At 44.6% G+C, this 15,229-nt stretch overlaps 1 protein-coding gene across 2 annotated transcripts in view; it reads left to right on the top strand.

Annotated features, from left to right (window-relative positions):
- The window catches only part of LOC111147067 (WD repeat and FYVE domain containing 2), a 175,750-nt gene that overhangs the window by 141,595 nt on the left and 18,926 nt on the right, over positions 1-15,229 (top strand). For both annotated transcript variants that reach the window (XR_002640589.1, XM_022502941.1), the window contains exon 7: positions 10,145-10,271. Coding sequence is in view for 1 of the 2 variants with exons in the window: in XM_022502941.1 (XP_022358649.1) it covers positions 10,145-10,271 (127 nt within the window). In the remaining variant the exon portion in view is untranslated. The remainder of the gene's footprint in view (positions 1-10,144; positions 10,272-15,229) is intronic.

Here is a 15,229-nt window from a genome sequence, read left to right as displayed (position 1 = left end):
TGCGTTGTTTTGTGACTGGCTTCTTTCACTTGGCATGATGTCTTCATGTTGTGGCAAACAACAAGGCTTCTTCAAAGAATATCATTTTCTGGCTGCTTCAAATTCTTTACCTCTCATTTGCCTTCCACCCACCTGCAGTTTGGCTTGTCTCTTGCTCCTCTGACACTGCTGTCCCCAAGGTGGCTGGTGACCTGCTGGTTGCTGTATCCAGTGGACGTGTTTTAAACCATATCGTACTTAACCTTCCGCAGTGTTATACATCATGGCCCTTCCTTCTTGCTTATAACAGCCCTCCCTTTGGCTTCCATGACACAGTCTCTCCCAGTTTTCTTCTCCTTCTCTGACTGTTCTTTCTCATCTCCTTAGTGATCTTTTTTGGTGAGTTCTGCCCTGGACCCTGGTCTCTTTACACGCATTGCTCTCCCTAGTTGATCGCAGCCACTGTTCCCTATCGTAGAAATAAAAGGTACAGTTATTTCCTCAAATTCTTCACAGCCCAGTGAGAGACAGGAACCAAAGAGTGACAGGGCGGCAGAGGCAGGGGGAAGCCGGTACAGGGCACTTCCAGGAACACAGAATGAGCGCTTAGCTCAGACAGGTTTGGGAGTCTCTCAGGAAGGCCTTCTCAGCAGAGGTGTTGCTTAACCTCAGATATTTGGGAAGGAGTGAGCGTTGAGTTCATGAAAAAGAAGTGAGGCGAGCACTCCAGGCGGAGAAAACCAGTGTCGTCCAAGGCATGGAGATCTGCAAGAGTGTGCTCTCCTGGGAACTTTAGTAACTCCTTTTGGCTGGCATACTGAGTTCTGCGGTGGCGGGCAGCCAGAAAGGAAGTGAGAGTCCATTTGGATCACTGAGGCAGTAGCCTGACGTCAATGCGAAACTGTAAAAGAGTTTTAAGCAAAGACGATAACCTGGTCAGAATTTAAAAGATTGTTCTGGCAGCAGAATAGAGAATATAATTGGAAAGCTAGTAGGAAACTGCCCCTCTGAATGTGGCAGGAGGAATGGGAAAGCCAGGAGTGGATGGGCCCAAGGTGAAATTTTGGTGCTGACTTCGGCATGCCGGTGACCAGACTGGGTAGTTCCCAGACTTGGTTTAGGCAGAGGCGGCTTCCAGCCTGGCTCCTTGGTAGGCAACCATTCACTGTATGGCTGAGAGTGGTGCTCTGAGCTCCCTGTTGATGCCTCTAGGCCAGAAAAGGGGTGTAGCTGTTTCTTACTGCTGCGTGGGGAGCCAGAAGTGGCCCGAGGGTTTCCTGTCTTCTGGGTTAGTCGGAATAATAAAATGTCAGCTTGGCATTATGCCTTACCTTTCTCAGAGTTTAAAGCATTCTTTTATGACTTTATCATGAAGTATCTTTGAGGAAGACCAGATGTGGCCCAGGAACGTTGCTAATTAACAGGAAGGCAAATGTAGCAGGTCACATAGTCAGCTTACTACTGTTATCCATAGATAGTGGTATGCACCCACCGTCAGTCTGGCTACAGCACAGCTCGTTCATCTGTAGCCAGAGCAGGGATGTCTAAGAGATTCCTTGATGATGCAGACATATTGTTGAGCTCCTCCTCTCCATTCAGCCCATCCTGGGCCCTGAGAGATCCCAAACTCTGGGAAAAGGGGTTTTGAAGGATTAATCTCATTCCCTTAAACCCCAAAACAAAGACTTTAAAAGATGAACCCAGATCCATTAAAGAATGATATTGGGGGTCTTATCAGTCAAGATCCAAACTCAGAAGCACACAGTCTGGTATGTATACAGAGTCCTAACCATTCACCCATCACTCTGTTACAATACAGAAGGTCATATAAAAATGTGGGTTAGAGATGACAATGGCCTAATACCACAGGCCAACATAGCATTTACTACTCCGTGGGGACCTAGGAAACTAGTTTTATGTTCCTTTGCTCCCTCTGCTGGTTTTATTTCTAGAACTAAATGCTAGGTATCATAGTTCTTTGCTATTTCTGCAGAAATCAGAAAATACTTCTACCAAAAAGTCCTACTAACTTGAACAAAGGCAGGGGGGAGAATCAGATTTTAACCGTTGGAAATCCATAGTATCAGTAAAGTAACTTCTTTTATGTCTAAGGGTTATTTTGATTAGTATGAACGTACTAGAAACAGAAGGGCTTGAACAGAACTTGCCAAAGCACACTATTTAACAAAAAAACACAGACTTGTTCATTAACTATTAGGGAAATTATTGAAAGTTACAGTATAACTATAACAAAAATAACTAAAACAAGGAGAGGCATAGTTCAGTGCCAATACGCAAGTTCAAATCATTAAGCTGTGATCATTAAACCAGTAAACACAGGTAGTTCCTCAAAAGGTTATGAGTGCAGCAAGTACCGTGATTCCCCAGTGCCCTCAGAGGCTGCTTCGGAAGCAAAGAAGAAGAGGGCTTCCCTCTCCAGGGCGCTAATGGGAGACTTCCAGGGAAGTGGTGTTTGAACGAAACCTTAACGAGAAAGAGGAGTTACCCAGGGGATGAGATCATTCTAGGCCCCAGGTGTGTGAAACAGGTATTTGGAAGGGAGTGGGCAAGTGTGAGCAGCCGTATGGCCACCTGTGGGTGGTGTGGAGAGCCAGAGGCGAGGAGTAGAGATTGAACTCCCAGGCAATGTGAGTGGAGAATGACGGCCATTGTTCTCAGGCACTGTGAGATCAGTGATGATCACACGACATCACACATCACACATCAGTGATGAAGTATGAGCAGGGCGGTGGCCTGCTTTCCATTCTAACAAGTCAGCGTGGCAGCGGTGGCACTGGATTGAGGGGGGACGAGAATGGATGTGCAGAGACCATTTCGAAGGATGGCTGCTGCCAGAGCCCCACTTGTTTGGACTGGGAGGATGGCCGTGGGCGTGGCGGGAGGTCTTTTTAGGAGATCAAGCAGCACTTGGCTTTTGGGTGGGGGCATCCCGGGTTTCTGTTGGAAGCATTTGGGTGGATGGTGATGGTGTTTGCTGACACCAGGAGCACTGGAGGTTGGAGCGGTCTGGGGAGAGAGATCCCGGTGCTTGGAGATGCCCCTGGGGAGGCAGCAAGGAGATAGCGGCATGTCTGTTGGTGGATCTCGGGAGCAAGGGGTCGCCTGCAGGTAGAGCACGTTCAGCTTTACAGCAACCTCCTCACTTCAGCAAAATGCAGCAGCTGAAAGGTCAGAGACTTAATTCAAGAGACGTTGTGTTCTGGGGACTTGCTTCATTGCTCTCCTGTCATCACAGGGAGCCCGCACACCTTCTTCACCTTGTAGGTGGGATGGCACGCTCTTGGCGAGGTGCCCTGTCACACCAATAAGGACAGACCCAGCCGTTTCCAGCCCCAACTTTGCAACACTTCACATAGTCTCTCTAGCTTTTGCAAGATACATTGTAAAAGCCTCTAAAAAATGAGCTCACTGTGCATTTTTGTGACACGTATTAAATTTCTAAAAGTTTTCCTACTCTTTGATCTGGTGCGTGTTTGGGAATCTCTTCTAACTAAATAGGAACATGATCAAAGATTTACAAATAAAAATGTTCATCTTAGCAAAAATTATAATAATTAAAAGTTGGGAAAAAATGTAACAGTAAGTGAAATAAGGTACGTCCATGTGTTGGGATATTATGTAATTTTTCATTTACGAGAAAATAGAAAATTTTGTTTTGACAAAAACATTTATTTTTAAGAGTAAATTCATTTCTGTTGGAAACTGCTCTAGCAATCCTATATTATGCAGGTCAAAGGTAGGGAAAAGATATCATGAAATGAGGGGAACAGAAATATGGAGGAATCTGAAGGGAAGTAAAATGAAATAGAAGAAATGATGTTTGTGATTTGAAATATCATAAATCCAGAAACCCACATCCACCATAGCCCCTCACTGTTGTTCTCTGACCTATATATGGAGAGCAAGGAGGACACTGTGGGTGAGGACTGTGCCAAGGTGCGGGTCTGCGCTGCTCTGGAATGCAGGCTCGCTAGCGGCGGTTGCCTTTCTTGAGCTGCCCAAAGCATCTATAAGAAGGACTGTTCAGCAAGGTGTCTGCTGAGGGCTGCTGGAACACTCTCCTGTCAGCAGCTCTCCTCTCCACTCCTCTGTGCCCTCCACCCCACCCCACACACACCCCCGTGACTCAGTGTGCTGCCTTCCCATCAGCCCCCATCCCAGGGCTCTGCCAGACGCCTCTGCAGTGATGGCTTATTAATCTTCTTTATTGTCTCCCATTACTCTCTGCCATGCAACTCACAGGCAGGTGCGTAAACATTTATTAAGTACCTACTGTGTACCAGGAACTGGGTACTGCTTGAATACTAAGATACAGAACGTAAAGTCTCCTGTGGGAGATAAATAATCTGATAAAGTTCCTATGCAGTGGTTGAGTTTGAGGATAGAAACACACACAGAAGTGGGCACCTCACTTGAATTGAGAATGTTGGGGAAGGCTTCCTGTAGCAGACAGCGCCTGAGCTCCACCTTGAAGAAAGAAAGGGTTACTTGAGTGATCAGAAGTAAGACGGGCACTCCAGGCAGAGGGAGTAGCCACGTGTTCCATGAGCGAATGCTCCACCAAACACAGCATGCACGCCCTTCTTGTTTTCCAGACTAATCCCACAATCTTAGGCTCTGTTTGTGTTGAAGTAGGATCTGAGTCTTGATTTGATTATATCCACAGAGCCTAACCTGGTGTCTGCCTTGTGGAAGATGCGGAGAACAAGCCGGTTGCACTGATTTGCAATGAGCGCTATGGTTTGTGCTTTATACCCCAGCCTCCAAGAGACACCATTGTTAGGACATGTACCTAGAGCTGGGACGGACCTCAAGAGTTATTTGTTGTTCTCCCCAGTCCCCTCCTCCTTCCCGTCTTGAAGCTTTTTCTTCCATTTTTTCATCTCTTAACTGAAGCGCAGTGGAAGACCCTGAGCCCTCGGGGTGTTCACAAGCTGATCCGGGACCACTTGGGTTCGGTGGTAACATGGCCTTGGTTTCCTTCAACGTTGAGACAGCTCTTTGGTCTTCCTTTGTCTTTCATGACCTTGGCGTTTTTAAGTACTAGCCAGAATGTCCTTCCATTTAAGTTTGTGTTGTTTCCTCATGGTTAAATTCAGGTGATGCATTTTTTATAAGCATACCATGGAAGTGATGTTATGTCCTTCTCAGTGGATTGTGTCAAGAGGCACATGATACTGATTTATCCTGTTTCTGGTGATGTTAATGTTGATCATTTGGTTAAGGTAGTGTCTGCCAAGTTTCTCCACTTTAGTCAGCCTTTTGTAATTCAGAAGTATTTTACGAGGAAGTATTTTGAAACTGTATAAATACTGTTTCTCATCATATTTCTGTCCAGTAATTTTACTATCCACTGAGACTCCATTGATGACTCTTACTAGAAACAATTATGACTGTGGTGTTTGCCAGATTGTGCTTTTTCTAGTCATTATCTCTTCTACAATTTTGGTTGGAATTTTTTTATAAGGAAAAACTTTACTTCTCCCCCATATTTATTTGTTTTTTCCATTGTTTATACCAGTATGGGCTCACGAGTTCTTAATTATTTCTATGTGTGAGAATTTGTTACTACCACTCAACTTATTTTCTTGCTCAAATTGTCCCCCAGATTTGACCAATGGGACACTGGCTTCTTCATGCTGGCTTTTGTGACTTTTTGACTATCCCTTTTTTTTTTTTTTTTTTGAAGATTTTATTTATTTGAGAGAGCATGAGAGAGAGAGAGCGATCACAAGTAGGGGAGAGGGGTAGAGGAAGAAGCAAGGAGCCTGATGCAGGGACTCGATCCCAGGAACCTGAGCCAAGGGTAGACGCTTAACCGACTGAGCCACCCAGGCGCCCCCTCTTCACTTTCTGATATCACATGATGTTCCTGGCTCATCTTGCATACTCTGTGCCTCAGTCCCAGAATTAACTATCCATTCAGCCGTTGTTTCTTTCATTGAAGAATAGATAATATATAGAAGCCAGAATCTGGGTGCTCTGTGTGCACCCGTTGGCAGGAAGATCGTAGCTTCTAGGTCCTCTCAGTAGACAGAGCTAGGAAATGTATGTGTGTCCCCACACATCTCTATTTCTGTGTCTTCTATGTTTGTGTGTGTGTACACACACGTGAGTTCATACCGATGCTTCCAATTACATTCTAACACCAAAGAGTTTATTCTAACCTCCCCCCGCCCCAACAGCTGTAACTATGATGATAGTGAGAAACTCAGCTCTCATTATCCTCTATGTATTTACTTGCTCAGTCCTAAAATACACATGGAATAGCTGCAGAATTGCTGACCTACATAACCCATATACAGACCTACTAAATAAAGTACTATATTTGTGTACAAATCTTATATTTTGCCTTAGGATGTGTTGTCAAATTACTGTTTTCCAAAGTAGCTTTTGTCAGTTCTCCCCCTGCCCCACTTCATTGTGGTCAGATCATTCATTTGTAATACAGTTAGGTTCACTAGTTTCTGTTCATCTTTCTATTTTGGGTCCATACCCTACCCCCCCCCCCACCAAACATACCCCTTGTTGATTTTATTTACTTATTTTTGAGTATGTGAAACATGAATATGGTCCCAAAATACAGAACCAAACCAAAAAAATATACTCAGAAAAGTGCCACTCTGCTTCATCCCCTCTCCATTGCTATTCCTGTGCACCTGCTGAAGGTAGCTGAGCTCATTCATTTCTTATTTGCAGTTTTTTCTTAGATGAAAGGTAGCACAATGTAGCTATTTTTTGGTGCTTTTCCTTTTTCACTTTGCAGTGTATCCTGGAAATCCCTTGCTGTCCTCCTAAGTGATCTTGTTCGTTGTTCTCCTAGCTGCAGAACACTGAGCGAATGCACCATAGTCCGCCACTGTCTTCTGTGAGCATTCTCCTTATGCATGTGTATCTTCTTATTACTCCGTGGGGATGGGGACAGTATCTTCAAGATAAATTCCTGGGAGTGAGATTGCTGGATTAAAAGCCAAGTGCAGGTGTTGTTTGTTGTACGTGGCCTTCCCTGATGCGCTAGTTTGGAGTCTCATTAGCAACGTATGAGAGTGCCTTTTGCCCCCATAGGCGTTCCATGAAAATACGTGTCATGCTTTTCCATTTTCTAGGCCAAGAATTTTGGTAGTGGTTCATGCAAGGATGGTAGTGGTTGAGGTGGTGAGAAGTGCTTAGACTTCAGATACACTTTTGGAAAAAAACAATTCAGAGTGTACAGTGGATTGCTTTGGTTGGTGCATTGGTTTTCCAGCTGGGGTCCTCTCCAATTCTAAGTACTACACATCAGTGTTAACAGTCTATACCAGTAACTTTTTTTTATTTCCTGACTCATGAAGCCTGTGGTGACTCTCACCTTCCTCTTGGGCCAACCTTAATTTTTTTTTAAAGATTTATTTATTCATTTTAGAGGGAGGGGACACAAAGCAGGGGGAGGGGCAGAGGGAAAGGGAGAGACTCTCAAGCAGACTGCTTGTTGAGTGAGGAGCCCTGCGTGGGGCTCAGTCTCATGGCCCTGAGATCGTGACTTGAGCTGAAATTGAGAGTTGGCCGCTTAACTGACTGAGCCTCCCGGGCGCCCCTTGGGCCAGTCTCATTGTATATCCCAGTAAATATATGGCATTTAATAGCTAATGCTAACTGCTCTAACAAACAATTTCTAACATTTCAATGGCTTAATGAAGCACCTTACTTCTTGCTTGGGTTACAACCCAGTGCAGGTGTCTCTCTTCCATATGGTAATTCAGGGACTCTGACTCCTTCTAGAATGTGGTTTTCCCCATGCCCCGAGTCTTAGAGTCCTTGAAGAGTAGGTACAAAGAGAAAGTGAAAAAGGGACATCTTAATCCCCTTGGCCTGGAAGGAACACAGATTACTTTTTGGGTTCAGTTGCTCAGATCTGGTGACATGCCCCCTAGATACAAGAGGGCCCATAAATATGGTCCCTGCAGGAGAGCACCTTTCCAGGGAGCACTCCATTCATGGCCGGGGAGTGGGGCTCGAGCCGGACAGCTGGCTAACACTGCCACGGATATTTAACCAAGTAAGTTACTTGGGTACTGTGTGGGAATAAATAACGTGTGTTGCGGGATAGAACATCTTGAAGTGTATTACATTGTCAAATACTAAAGAATGTTAAAAAAAAAAAAAAAGGTACAGCATAGTTCCCCCTCCCCTCCCCAGTCTGCGAGGGACAAGTTCAGGAACCCCCAGTGGATGCCTGAAACTACAGACAATACGGAGCCCTGGACATACTGTGTTTAAATCTCCTGTAATACAAGTTATATGAATGGGGTCTCCTTACTGTACTGCACTCACCCTTCTTGGGATGATGTGAGCTGATCCGGGGCCTGCATGATGGGAGGGTGTGAGGTGCATGACGTAGGCTCCGTGACACAGTGTTAGGCCACTGCTGGCCTTCTGAGATTCCTGTGGAAGAAGGATCAGCTGCTTCAGGACCGCAGTTGTCCATGGGTACTTAAAACCCCGGGACGTGGTAATCGTTGAGTTGAACAGCAGCGAACGAAGAAGCGTTGGTGCACAAAAGGAGGAACAGTATTTAACTTGGAAGGATTAGTAAGTCTAGTAGAAGAGTTTCAAATAACGAGAATTGTGGATTAAAAAGAAATGTATTTTCATTCGTCTGCTCCTTCATTCATTCAAGAGACCACACTAGAGCCTGTGTGCCACTGGCCATGCTGCTCAGTGCCGTTAGGTGGCGGCAGGGGGCAGACTGCTTAGATTGGCAGGGGCGGTGGTTGCTGTTTACTTGTACATGGGTGGGAGGATGTTGTGCAGGTATGGCGAGAAGCGATGAACCACAAGCCAGAATAGTGGGACTTCCCTCCCCGCCTTTGATCTTAAAAAAAGAAAGAAAGAAAGAAAACCCTTCTGAGAATATTATGTAAAAGAAACTTTCCTGGGGCGCCTGGGTGGTTCAGTGGGTTAAAGCCTCTGCCTTTGGCTCAGGTCATGATCTCAGGGTCCTGAGATCGAGCCCCGCATCAGGCTCTCTGCTCAGCAGAGAGCCTGCTTCCCTCTCTCTCTCTCTCTGCCTGCCTCTCTGCCTACTTGTGATCTCTGTCTGTCAAATAAATAAATAAAATCTTAAAAAAAAAAAAAAAAGGAAACTTTCCTAAAAGCTTTTAAAGTACAGCACTTTGTTAGAACAAATTGATCATGTAAATAAGAAAAATGTCAGGTTCTCATAAACAAGATGCTATTTTATGTTCTTTTCAGAATATAATATTTTTCAATCATGTAAAAAAATGAGTATTTCTCCCATTCTTAAGCATTTGTAGGCTTTGGGCTCATCCTAAATGGAAAAAGTTAATATTGTTCTCATCGTGCAGGGGTTTGATTCATAAAGGGACTACCAGAGAGAAAGATCTGTCATAATATTTTATAGCCACACCAGTAGAGTAATGCTAATAACCAACGTGTGTACTGCACGCTGTGGTTTACAGAGATCTCCTATAGAATTGATCCAACCTGATTATCACCACAGCCCTGTGAGGCAGGCAGGGGCTAGGCCCATAGCATCATTAATAATAGTAGTAGTTGTATGTAGATGTTAAGATGTATTGCCGTGATCCCCATTTTACAGTTGAGGAAATGGACACTTCAGGATATAAACGATGAACCTAGAATCTGTAAACTTCAATTCCCACAGAGAGAAAATAAATTTTAAATTCTGGTGTTGTGGTCTAATTGTATCTGTGTTCGAGAATAAGAAAATTCAGTCTAGCTTTTTAAAACTCCGTTCACTTCTTGCCTGTTACTGTCGGCGGTAGTTAGAAGTTAAGAAAATACTGGGGCGGTAGTTAGAAGTTAAGAAAATACAGGTAATATTTGCAAGTAGTGTGATATTTTCCATTCTTTGAATAACATCTCTTTCTGACAATTTGCTGCCTTTTTCATTTTCTTTTGGTTTTTATAGTAATTAATCTTATGGTATGTTAAATGTGGGGGGAAAATGCTGAAGGATCCACTTTTTGGGGGGTTTTTTTTGTTTTTTTGTTTTTTCACTTCAGGGACTTATTTGTTTATAAGCAGAAGAACTGCACTAGATCCTCACTCCTTTGCATTCACATTTATTGGTGCATAATACTGTTGCTTTGTGACTAATGTCCAGCTGTGTCTGTCCTCACAGGTGGGGTGACTGCTCTCTGTTGGGACCCTGTCCAGCGAGTGTTGTTCTCTGGCAGCTCAGATCACTCTGTCATCATGTGGGACATCGGTGGGAGAAAAGGAACGGCCATCGAGCTCCAAGGACACAAGTAAGGCTGCTGGTGCTTTTTTTTTTTTAAGATTTTATTTATTTATTCAACAGAGAGAGATCACAAGTAGGCAGAGAGGCAAGCAGAGAGAGAGAGAGAGGAGGAAGCAGGCTCCCTGCCGACCAGAGAGCCCGATGCGGGACTCAGTCCCAGGACCCTGAGATCATGACCTGAGCTGAAGGCAGAGGCTTAACCCACTGAGCCACCTAGGCGCCCCACTGCTGGTGCTTTTATTAACAAACTCAGGGGTGCTTGGATGGCTCAGTTGTTAAGCATCTGCCTGTGGCTCAGGTCATGATCCCAGGATCATGGGATCAAGCCCCACATCGGACTCCCTGCTCGGCATGAAGCCTGCTTCTCCTTCTCCCACTTCCCCCTGCTTGTGTTCCCCTCTTGCTGTGTCTCTCTGTCAAATAAATAAATAAAATCTTAAAAAACAAAAAAACTCAGAGAAAAGATTCCCAGTGGAAAGCTAAAACAGAGGCGTGTGGTCCAGTGTCTGTGGCAGGATCTTAGCGTGGGAAGAAACATTGCAGGAACACAAGAAATGGCCCCTTGGAATTATATCTGTGCCAAGGTATGTTTATTTATTTATCCCTCATTTAATTCCACGGAGGATTTGCACGTGAGTGCTTGCAAAAACCGTAAAATAAAATAATGGCAGCAAAGAAATAAAAAGGAAAAATGAGAACCGGGGAGACTTATGGATAAAAATTTGAGAATGTGAGGAAAAAGAACTTAAAAAATATAAGCCAGGAAGGCCTATGGAATTTCAATAATTGAGTTCAAATGTGGCAAGATTCCTGGCAGCATAAGGAAAAGGGGCGAAATAATATCCTTACACTCTCTGTTTGGTGCTTCACCAAATACTGATGGAGGTTTCACCTTTATTCAAATCAGGCTCTTCTTCCTTGAGGGGCAGATTTCACAGGGCTGAGAGGAAGAGCAAAGAAAGCTTTGCCTTTCCTTGGAGCCATTCTCAAACTTTGCAGTGTGCAAAGGGGCACGAAGGAATTTGTTAAAATGTAGACTCTTGGACTGTGTCTTTGGAGATTCCAGCCACCGGTCTGGAATTGCAGGTGTCTGTGCTGTCCCAGTCCTCCTGGGCAGCTCTCCTCGTGGCCCTCAGACCACACTCTGACCTGCCTTACCCTGTGCTGCCCGCTGGTCCTGGGGGCAAAGCAGGGTCATGTGCAGAAAAGAACAGGAGATCTGCTTTTGAGCTCTAAAGCTAATCGGAATTGTTTTTAACTTGTAAAGTTTTTACAGTGATGTTAAGAGCAACTCTAGACAGCCGTAAACAAAGGCTCCCGTGAAACAGACTAGTTTTAAGCAACATTAGCTCTTTCTGTTAATCTACCCAGAAATGCTGATTTTAAAATATTCTCCTAAATAGTTACATCTACAGTTGGGATTATTAGATATGAACGGATTCAATTTTGGAGGGCCTCCTCACAGATAATTATCTTAGTGTTAGAATTTAGTCTTCGAGAAGTAGCTTCTTTCCCACATGAGAGAATAGACCCGTTGTCTGGGGCCTTGCCTGGCTTGTGGGGCCACTCGGAGCTCGTCATCAGCTCATTAGAGGAATCGTTCCCTTGTATTTATCTCCATGACAAGGGGCCATGCATCAGTATTGTGTGAAAGGGTTGACATCATCCATGTAAATGAAGAGAAAGAGAAGGCAAACACAGTCCTATTTAATAATAGTTATTCTCCAATCTGCCAATAATTCCTGTCACCTCAGGCTCTCGGAGAAATAAAAGGCCATTTTTTAATGAAGATCAGTAATATTTGTTGGGCTCATTCAGATTAGCTCATAACTAGTTTTATTTTTGCACAGTGGTTAATAAAGCCAGCAGGCAACCTTGCATGACCCATCCACAGGGTAGTAAAGTGTAACAGTGCTCGACACCAGCACCACTGCGTGCTGAGTGCCCTCCTACAAACTCTTGATCTGGAAAAGTTGTACCTGTCATTTGGTAAAAAAAGGAGAAGCTATAAAATTGAGACAGAGTCTCTCAGTCCCAGAAAAATGGAACCTGAATGGATAGACCTTCCAGTTTCTAAGAAAAACAGACCTGGCCTTTTCAAAACTGGAACAGACCATACTTGGGAGTCCATCCTGATAATCCACCCCCTTAGGACCTCAGGGGATGGCAGGCTGGTGAGATCAGGAGCCGCCAGTCAGCACTGGCTTTAAACAGGAATAATGGCAGAAGGCCTTTGCCTGGTGCTTTATTTAGCTCAAGCTGAGGAATAAAGGGAGCTCTGTGAGGGGCTCCTCACCACCAGACCTTAGCTTGGGAGGGGCTGCCCAGTGTCACACGGCCGGGAGAAAAGAACTTCCTCAACATACATTGGGTCACCCTGTTACGAGTGGGTTTGAGTGCCTGAGAGGGAGACGAGGAAGACTCCAGAGCTAATGATAGGAGAATGGGACTCACAGAAGGTGCCAGAAGGAAGGGGCCAGGGCAGCAGGCAGGAAGGAGAGCCGCAGGGCCACATTCACAGCCACCATTCCTTTGCCCTGGAAATTGGCCATGGGATTGGTGTTCAGTGATTGTATTTCATCAGCAAACACACAGATACCTCAGTGTCATCTTGTAAGAACCCTGTATATGTAAAAGGGAAGCCACGTGTCATCTTTTGGAGAATATTGAGTCCCCAAAGCCCCCAGCTGGTAGCTTAGGTCTTCCAAACCTTAGTTCAGTCCAACAGAGAAAGGTCCTTACAGCCTTCTCTCTCTGTCCTGCCCTGTGCTCGGTACTGGGGGTCCTGAAGCAAATACTAACAGATGTTCCCCTCTGTCTGTGCTCCATGATCTGTCTTTCTACTTGAGAGGCCAAAAGAGTTTTTTCTTGTGGCCCGTGGCTGTCCCTTGCTGTCCTACAATTCCTCATTTTCCCATCTTCCCCCCCCCACCCAGGGTGACTACAGCTGGTTAGAATTCCAGATCAGGCACCAAAGAGGTGAGCTTGGGAACTGGGCAAAGCCAACCGGACCAGAGACACCCCCCACCCCAGAGCAGGGGGGAGATGCCTTCACCTCTGGTGGGAATATCCGAGTATGATGTGGGGGGGACAGCTCCCCAGGTCTGTCCTGGGTTCTGTGGCTTCATTCCATCATTATTCAGCAGCAGAAGTATGACAAGTTCTACAAGTAATTTGATTTGGTGCATTAAAAATACCATTAAAGCAGAGAGAACTTTAGCACTAGAGTAACTAAAATGTCTCCAAGTCCAAGGGAAAAAAGCTAAGAAAGTATACTTCTATGCAGTACTATCTGCATTTGAAACATTTTGGTGTTTTTATGCCCTGCAGCAAGTAGAACATGGTTATGTGCTAGCTCTGAAAGGAAAGGCAAAGAAAAGGTTCCAGTTTTAGAGACCATTTTGTTTCTGAAGTATCCATTACCAGTTAGATGGGTATTACGGAAGCATAAACCTGGACATTTATTGTCCCATGCCCTTGTCAAGTCTAATAATGATACTTGGGCTTTTTTAGATCCTTTTTTATTCTTAGATAATACCTATCATTTCATGACCAACTTTATGACCATAATTTTCCTTTCTAACAGTATTTTTCTTAGGTTTCTAAGACTTTGTGGCAATTTAACTTAATGGTAACTTGATTTAAAGCACAGGTAAAGATCTGAGTAGTTTCTTAGGATGGAACCCTTCACCAACACTGGGATTCCACAGGTGACATGGGACATGGTCACCACCCCTGCTGTTGGCGCTCAGGGCCTCGGTATTTTCCACAGTCCCAACTCTTGGTTTTTCTCTTCCGACTCTGAGCATGTGTAAGACTTTTGTTACAAGCATCTTCAGAGCCTTTTGGTGAGGAAAGGGGCTATTCATCAATAAATATCCATCGGGAGAATTTGGATCTTTCTCTATTTATTAGGTAAATTGTGTGTAAAGTTAGGAAAGGAAGTAGAATTCTCACATTCATCCTCTTCTGGTTTGGGGAAGGAGAGCAAGCTTTCTCTCTTTGCAAATCTCAGATTTAGGAGCATTTCTCATTATTATTATTAGTTAATTATTATTAGGATCCAGGGGAAGAGATGTCTTTTCTATTTCTAAATGAGCTAAATACATAATTGATCGAAGAATTAGCAGTGAGGGTTTTCATTGAGGGGAGAACCTTATCAAGGGGGAGATGCTGTACTGTGTGATCGCTAATCACTGGCCTCTGAGCCGGGCCAGGCTGTGTTCGAGCCTGCCCTTCTGCTAATGGCCATGTAGGCCTTGGCAGGACTCTTCATCTCTCTGATCCTGGTTTCCTCATCTCTAAAGTAGGGATAATATTGGAAAGAGAAACCCGCAAAGATTGTCAAAAAACATAAATGATAGAATGTATGTGAAATAATCAGAAGGGCTCCTGAATGGCTCAGTCAGTTAAGCCTCTGCCTTAGGCTCAGGTCATGATCTCTGGATCCTGGGATTGAGCCCCGCATCAGGCTCCCTGCTCAGTGGGGAATCTGCATCTCCCTCTCCCTCTGACCCTCCTCCCCACGGTGTTCTCACTCTCTGTGTCTCAAATAAATAAAATCTTTAAAAAAAAAAAAAATCACAAGAGTAAGGGCTAGTATGTGCCAGTTAAAATTAGTCTTGTTCACAGAAATTACGGTAATGTGAAAATCACGATTTTGGATAGGAGTCTTATTTCTCTCCGAATATAGCATTTTCAGTGGAAATACCTCCACATGTACTTACTCCCCCTATAATACATTCAACAGCTGTTTACTGAGCTCCATCTATATACCAGACTTTGTAGTAGGCACTTCAGATACAAGGGGGACTGTGGAAACAGTCACGGACACAAGGAACAGGCTAGATGCATGAGAATGGGGTGAAGGTGGGACAGTGTGCCAGTAACATGGGAGGCCTCTTTGCGGGGAGTCACTCTTGATCTGGGTCTTAGGAGATGAATGGGTTCTCCTAGTTCTCAGCA

This window comes from Enhydra lutris, unplaced genomic scaffold (genome assembly GCF_002288905.1).
Source record: "Enhydra lutris kenyoni isolate GAN:26980312 unplaced genomic scaffold, ASM228890v2 scaffoldscaffold15, whole genome shotgun sequence".
In the NCBI taxonomy this organism is placed as follows: Eukaryota; Metazoa; Chordata; class Mammalia; order Carnivora; family Mustelidae; genus Enhydra; species Enhydra lutris.
This window is presented reverse-complemented; position numbering and strand designations above follow the sequence as displayed.